Source organism: Epinephelus moara, chromosome 24 (genome assembly GCF_006386435.1).
Source record: "Epinephelus moara isolate mb chromosome 24, YSFRI_EMoa_1.0, whole genome shotgun sequence".
NCBI classification, from domain to species: Eukaryota; Metazoa; Chordata; class Actinopteri; order Perciformes; family Serranidae; genus Epinephelus; species Epinephelus moara.
Window position 1 is genome coordinate 52,691,308 of NC_065529.1, and position 7,863 is coordinate 52,699,170.

The window sequence follows — 7,863 nt, forward strand, 5'->3', positions numbered from 1 at the left end:
TATTTTTTTTAATTAAAGGTTTAGTGATCAGGGACAACGCACATTAATAAAACATTTTTAAAAAAAAAAGAATTGGCCAAAAGGCTATTTTACATCTGCTGTCCTGGACTGATGTTGAATAGTCACCCTAAGAGAATATAAAAGATGTAGTTATAAGCATAGAAATAATACATTAAAGAATAAGAAGACTAAATCTGAATAAAGATTAAAAGACAGAGAACAATGCCAAATTTCATACATACACATGCATGCTAACAGAGACTCAGCTCAAACAGCAGACAGTTGCAACAGACAAAAACAACACTGAGTAGCAGCACCAACATCAGCAATTGATTACACAAAACACATTAACAAACTAACAGGCCACAAGCAAGCAGGACACAGACAATCAGCACATTATAAAAAGCCATGCACAAAAAGCAACAATGATGCAAGACAGTTAGTAAACTGACAGACAACATGACATAACAGATGGCATCAAAAAGCAGCGGCAGGCAGAGCAGCAAACATGGAGGAACTTTAAGCACTAAAATTTAATGTTGACAGTTTTGACCACTAATCAACCACTTTTAAAAAAAAAAAAAAAAAGTTTAAAAGAAGCATAATTTGATAGATTTCTAATGTGAGTTGGGATGGAGTTCCACTCACGAGCAGCCCTGATTGAAAATGCAGACTGGCTAAAAGCACTTTATCTAAATGGGACCACACCGTCTCCTCTAGCTGCACTCCGTGTGGATGTTGATGCCATTTTTATAAACTGGCTCAATACAGGAGGAGCAAGTCCATGTATGGTTCTGTACATAAGACAGGAGTGTGAATACTTAATCAGGATGATATTCGCTACCAGAGGGGCGTGGAGATCCAGGACCTGTCCCATGATCCTCTCTGTCTGTGTGTCCAGGAGCTGCTGTACAGGTACAGCTGTATAGACGACCCTCGCTTTGAGAAGTTCCTGTCCAGAGTCTGGTGCCTCCTCAAGAGATACCAGGTCAGCTGACTTTCTGTCATCCAGTCAGGGCTCACCTGATCACACCTGACAGTCTGTGTTTCAGAACCACTCAGGTAACTGCTGAGTTAACCAGGTGTGTGCATGTGTCCAGGTGATGTTTGGCAGCGGAGCCAATGAGGGGACGGGTCTGCAGGGGGCGCTGCCGGTGTCAGTGTTCGAGGCCTTGATCCGACAGTTTGGAGTTTCCTTCGAGTGTTTCGCCTCGCCGCTCAACTGCTACTTCAAACAGTTCTGCTCCGCCTTCCCCGACATCGACGGCTTCTTTGGATCCAGAGGGTGAGACACCTCCATACTGTCTGTGTCTTTCTGTCTCTCTGTGTCTGTCTCTTTGTTCGTCTGTCTCTTTGTCCGTCTGTCTCTCTGTCTGTCTCTCTGTCTCTGTCTGAGGTTAAACAGTCTGTATGTTGCTGTCACATTAAAAGTCATGTCCATAATATTTACCTGTATGTATTATTAATAACCCATTGTGTGTGTGTGTGTGTGTGTGTGTGTGTGTGGGTGGGTGGGTGTGTATGTGCGTGCGTGCGTGTGTGTGCGTGCGTGCGTGTGTGTGCGTGTGTTTTCAGGCCCTTCCTGTCTTTCTGTCCCGTCAGCGGCTCGTTTGAAGCCAACCCTCCATTTTGTGAAGAGTTGATGGACGCCATGGTGACGCACTTTGAGGTCCGTCCTGTGGGCTGTGTACTAGGGCTGCTTGATTGTGGAAAAAATCATAATCACAATTATTTTGATCAAAATTGAAATCACGTTTATGCAAACGATTATGCGGCGCACAGGATGATTTATATTTACAGACATCATGTCATTTCTGTCTCTACATAATGGCACATTTACAATTCTCCTCTGCTCTCTGTATTGTGCACACAGAGTTCAGCCCCGATGCGCACACACACAAACACGTGCGCACAGACACGTGCACACAGACACATGTGCACACACACACATGTGCACACACACACAGACGTGTGCACACAACAACCTCTCTCGCTCTCCCTCTGCCATTTTCCGCACGCTGTCTTTGAAATCTTCTGCAATCACCTGCCCCTCGCATTATTCATAGTTCACCTACTTGACTGGCTCGTGGAGTGAATGGGGGGGGGGGGGGGGGGGGGCGGTAGTGTGCATGCGCGTCTTCTGTAGAAACCGTAATCGCAATCACCAGATGATTTATTGCACAGCCTTACGCCCTCTATACACTGTGCGATTTTAACAATCTTATAAGATGCATGACACTGAGACGTGGATCTAATAAACTTTGGTACGACGTCAAGTTTGATGTGTGCAGATTGTACGATGGCCGTTTACTACTGAATCGCAGGTTACAACGTACGTCAATATGCAACATCATCAGCGTGCACCACATCAGCGTACGTCATCCATCTGCGCCACCATAGGTAGCTTGCTCACCTGGAAGTTGCAGTTCCTCCGCAGTTTCCTTCCATGCAGCGTCTTTTTTCTGGCGGTCATGATAGCAGCTGGAGGAAACATCAAATCAACAAAGCTTCTGCTGCCACAGCTCCACCAAACTTTCCTCTTTCTGGGAGTTCCAGAAACTTCTTTTTGTTCGTTTTACCTCCATGGCAAGCAATCATTTGTTTGGGTTTAGCGCCAGTGTCGCTATGACCATTGCGTCATTTCGTGCTGCATTTCTATTGGTTGATTAGTAGATGTAGGTTGTAGCAGCTGTCACACTGTGAGATAGTCATCCTAAATTTCTGACACCGTCAGAATTTTATCTCAGGTTATCTTTCGTCGCAAGACGTTGACAACAGCTGTCCTTGAACCTGTCTCACAGTGTGATGTAAGGCCACCATTTTAGAGCCACGACCAAAGATATTGCCACGTTTCTCCCACGATGGTCATCTTTCATCTAACCCATGGGCTGTACCGGTCTAACCTGGGCAGTACCGATCTAAACCTGGGTTCTATGGGTCTAACCCATGGGCTGCCTGAGTGTAACTCATGGGTTGTACGGGTCTAACCAGTACTGCACTGGTCTAACTCTGGCTGTACTGGTCTAAATGGGGCTGCAGGGGTGTAAACTGGGCTGTACATGTGTGTGCTGGTCTAGTAAATGGAGGTCTACATTTTGTGGTCTGTCTCCGTCTGCCAGGAGCTGTTGGACAAGTCCTCTGAGCCTCTGTCCTTTATCGTCTTCGTCCCTGAGTGGCGTGACCCTGTGACCCCGGCTCTGACCCGCATGGAGGGAAGTCGATTCCTCCGTCACCAGTTGAGTGTCCCCGCCTACGAACACGAGTATCGCTCTGGGAGCCAGCACATGTGCAAGAGGTACTAATACTACACCAACACAACACTGATACTACTTGTATAGTGCCTACAGTAGTACTCCTCAGTGCTACAGTAGTACTCCTCAGTGCTACAGTAGTACTCTTCAGTGCTACAGTGGTGCTCCTCAGTGCTACAGTAGTACTCTTCAGTGCTACAGTAGTACTCTTCAGTGCTGCAGTAGTACTCTTCAGTGCTGCAGTAGTACTCCTCAGTGCTACAGTAGTACTCCTCAGTGCTACAGTAGTACTCTTCAGTGCTACAGTGGTACTCCTCAGTGCTACAGTGGTACTCCTCAGTGCTACAGTAGTACTCTTCAGTGCTACAGTAGTACTCCTCAGTGCTACAGTAGTACTCTTCAGTGCTACAGTAGTACTCTTCAGTGCTGCAGTAGTACTCTTCAGTGCTACAGTGGTACTCCTCAGTGCTACAGTGGTACTCCTCAGTGCTACAGTAGTACTCTTCAGTGCTACAGTGGTACTCGTCAGTGCTGCAGTAGTACTCTTCAGTGCTGCAGTAGTACTCTTCAGTGCTGCAGTAGTACTCCTCAGTGCTACAATGGTATTCCTCAGTACTACAGTAGTACTCCTCAGTACTACAGTAGTACTCCTCAGTGCTACAGTAGTGCTCTTCAGTGCTACAGTAGTACTCCTCAGTACTACAGCAGTACTCCTCAGTGCTACAGCAACCTGTTTATCTTTGTGTTTTTCAGAGATGAGATGTATTACCGGGCCGTCCACGGTACTGCGGTACTCTTCCTTCAGAACGATGCTGGTTTTGTGAAGTGGGCGCCGACTCCGGAGCGTGTGGCGGAACTGATGGCAGCGTACCGCCCTTCCCCCTCCCGCCCCTCCTCCATGTCCTCCCCCGGACCCGCCCACACCACACCTGGAGACAGAGACTCCACCCCCAAGCCCGCTGATAGGACGCAGAGTGCTGTGATGTCACCAGCAGGCCATGACGATAACAATAACAACAACAGTAGCAGCAGCAGCAGCAGTAGCAGTCCACGAGACAAGATGGCCGCGGTGTAGAGGGGCGGGGCTGGTTGTGTGACCCTCAGCTGTTTAAAGTTTCTCTGTTTTTCAGTGTTAGTTTGTTTGATCGTCGTCTCGTCTGTTGAGAATGTCCCTCACCAGCACCTGTAGCACACCCTCAGCTTCTGTCAACATACCCACAATGCCGTTCAGCCGCAGCCAGCAGGGGGCGAGACCACAGTTAATCCTTTCTGTTGGCTTTCACCGTCCCTCCTCACATCGACTCCTCTTAATTGGTGGAAGCTCTGACATCACAGCGTTTGGAGCTTCCTTTTCACCTGCAGCTGATTCATGTCCAGGTGTGACTGCTCCTGTTGCATAGCAACAGGCACCACAGCCAATAAGAAGAGGAGTTGATCAGCGAGCAGCAACATTGGGGCTCCAGCAATAAAAACTTTTCCTTTACCTGTGATGTCATCTGTGATGTCACTGGAGGACTTCTGATTGGTCCCCACACCGACGGGGCTCGGTGATTGGTTGACAAGGCAGCTATCGTTTCTATTTGACCCGTCTTTCTCTATTGAGTTGGTCAGGCCCCGCCTCTTTGGGATGGCCTGGCCAATCAGTGTGCGTCCTTCAGAGGAGGAACCTGCTCAGTCTGCGGTGTATCGTGGGAAACTGAGTCTTCTGCAGGCGCTCGCAGTCACGTCATATTTACTAGTGGAGGGGGCAGAGCCAGACTGGGACTCAGGACTGGGGCTCAGGACTGAGACTCAGACTGGGACTCAGGACCGAGACTCAGGACAGGGACTGACTGAGACTTGGACTGGGGACTGGGATTTAGGACTGGGATTCAGACTATGACTCAGACTGGGACTCACATCGGGATTCAGGGCTGGGATTCAGACTGGGACTCGGGAGTGGTTTACAGGACTGGGATTCAGGACTGGGACTCGGGACTGAGACTCAGGACTTGGACTCAGGACTGGTCGGGGAGGACAGGTGTCTCCTGCGAGGTCCCATCAGACTTCCTGTGGTGTCATTGTTAAACAGGAAGTGATCAGAGGTGACAGGTGTGTTGGGCAGTGGGCGGAGCTTCTTACCAACGTCGTTTTTCGTGTTAAAACTTTTTCTAAGCTTAAAAAAAGAAGAAAAAAAACCCGACTTCTCTGAAACTTTTACGTCTTTTTATGTTTTTTATTTTTCCATAAAGTGACTTCATTGAGTCAAACTCAGTTTGAGTTTCTTTGGTGAACATGAAGTGGACTCAGTGTCCAGCCGCCTGTCCGCCTGTCTGTCTGTCCTGTGATTGGCTGATGAGTGGTCCAATGGGGCGTGTCTCTGTGTGTAGATAATGTACAGTTAAACTGAAATGAAGTCTGTTGTTATTTTTTCTTCATCTGCTGTTTAACGGATTCAAAAAAGAAATGTTTGATTTAATTTAACCTTTTTTAAGAAGAGATGTGTTTGATTCTTCACATTGTTTGTTTCTGACTAAACCAAAGTGTTATTAAGAAAATCTATATCCACTATGTTTAAAGGTCGAAGTGTGAGCGCCTCCACCCAGCAGGAAACTCCACCTCCTTTTTATAATCTGCTCTTTTCATTAACTCTCTGTTTTTTATTCTTTCTGTTGTGCATGAAACATGTTTGTGTTCATCAGGCCGAGTCTTTGTCCCTGCATCTTCGTCACTGCATCTTCGTTGCCAAGTCTTCCTCGCTGTGTCTTTGACGCCGTGTCACCCGCACTGTTTCCTCAGTTTTTTAATTTTCTTTAAAGGAGCAGTCCAACATTTTGGGATGTTGTGTTCACAGTTAATCCGGAGGGGTTCTTCCAGTCTTTATGCTAAGCTAGGCTAATGTTGGACTGTCCCTTTAATGTCGGTGTGAAGCCAGAATCACTTTGGTGTTCCTGTAAAACTGCGTTCCAGGGACCAAAGAAAACAAACTGAGGGACCCGTCGTTAAAGACGTCTCACAGTTTGGACAGAACGTGTTTCTGATAATTGGACAAACGGTTTTCTGCTCGTTACGTCTCATCAAATTAAGAAAAGTCAAGCTGTGATTCTCAGAGAATAAAATCTGGATCAGTCCAGCACACACAAAGAGCTTAATTAAAACTGCTCCACCACGTTTGTCTGGAACTTTGTTTCTGATCCTTCTGATTTCTGTCCGGGCGTTTTTAAATCAAGAGAAAAAAAAGATTGCCTGTTGTCATGGTAACGAGGAGAACCTCAGTGATTTTAATAACTACAGATTTTTGTCTCAGAATTCCAAAAACAGTTGGAATGATTCTTAAGTACAGAGCTGACGTAGCTCCTCCAGACTTCTCAGCTTCCAGCGTCTCATCACTGAAAACATTTAACACTCAAGTCAGAGTGATGCTGCAGAGCAAGCGACGCAGAGCGAGTGATGCCGCGGAGTGACGCTGCTGAGCAGCGACGCAGAATCGGCCATGTTTGTGGTGGGGTCCTCACAGCTGGAGAATGTAAATACAGTCTGTTCTTCATCCTGCCTGCAGACAAACTGCAGCATCACTCTCCCAGTAAAAATATATCCAACCAGTCTCAGTGTCCACCTGGTCTCTGTCTCACTGGAACATTCACACACCTGCAGACACACAGGAAATGTCTCTGACACACAAAGATTCAGTCCATGAACATGTCATCATCTGATCTTTACATGACAGCAGAATATATACAAACATCAGTATTTGAAGAAGAGCAGAATTAAACTTATTACGCCTGTTTAATAAAGCTGTGTGTTACACCTGTGTGTATAATAGACTTATAATAAGTGTCGTGCACCAAGTGGTGTCCAGCCCATACGAGCTTACAAGACACTAAACAGAATAACAGCCTGGGTGGCCATGTGAGAGATCAATAACAGGAAGTCCACAAAAGGAAAAGCAAGCATTTTAGAACAGCCAAATTCCATAACATAAACATCTTATTATGTTGGGTACAACGTTCTCTGCCTTAAGTTCCAAACGTTCTATAAATCTTGCCAAGGCAAAGGTCTCCTCATCAAAAAGCCAACGCAACATCTCACCTTTGGTCAACCAAAATAAATCAGGATTTTGTCAAACAGATGGTTTCTTAAATCACAGTATAAAGGGCAATGAAACAGAAAATGATATTCATCTTCAACAACATCAAGATCACAAAGAACACATACGTTGCTCCTCCGGGATACATTTATATCTGCCCACTTCAATAGCCAGAGGAAGGGTACCAGTTCTTAACTGGGCACAAAGGGACCTCTGTCCCCTCTTCAAATCAAAAGTTATATAATGTTCTGTATGGAACCCCACTTTGATTTGAACGTAGTTTCTGAGCTTTGGTTTGGACCAGATCTCATCGTTCCATTGTTCATTGTGAATCTACAAATTGTTCCTAAATATATCATTTAAATAAGAAAACAATAATAATATCAATCAATCAATTTTATTTATAAAGCCCAATATCACAAATCACAATTTGCCTCACAGGGCTTTACAGCATACGACATCCCTCTGTCCTTATGACCCTCACAGCGGATAAGGAAAAACTCCCCAAAAAAACCTTTAACAGGGAAAAAAACGGTAGTAGAAACC

The 7,863-nt window shown here is 45.9% G+C and overlaps 1 protein-coding gene across 1 annotated transcript in view; it reads left to right on the forward strand.

Moving 5' to 3' along the window:
* The window catches only part of pcif1 (phosphorylated CTD interacting factor 1), a 21,525-nt gene extending 14,691 nt beyond the window's left edge, over window positions 1-6,834 (forward strand). The window contains exons 11-15 of the mRNA XM_050037997.1: window positions 902-988; window positions 1,101-1,285; window positions 1,576-1,669; window positions 3,120-3,295; window positions 4,005-6,834. Coding sequence (XP_049893954.1) covers window positions 902-988; window positions 1,101-1,285; window positions 1,576-1,669; window positions 3,120-3,295; window positions 4,005-4,326 — 864 coding nt within the window. The 3' untranslated portion in view covers window positions 4,327-6,834. The remainder of the gene's footprint in view (window positions 1-901; window positions 989-1,100; window positions 1,286-1,575; window positions 1,670-3,119; window positions 3,296-4,004) is intronic.
* Window positions 6,835-7,863: the final 1,029 nt, after the last annotated feature.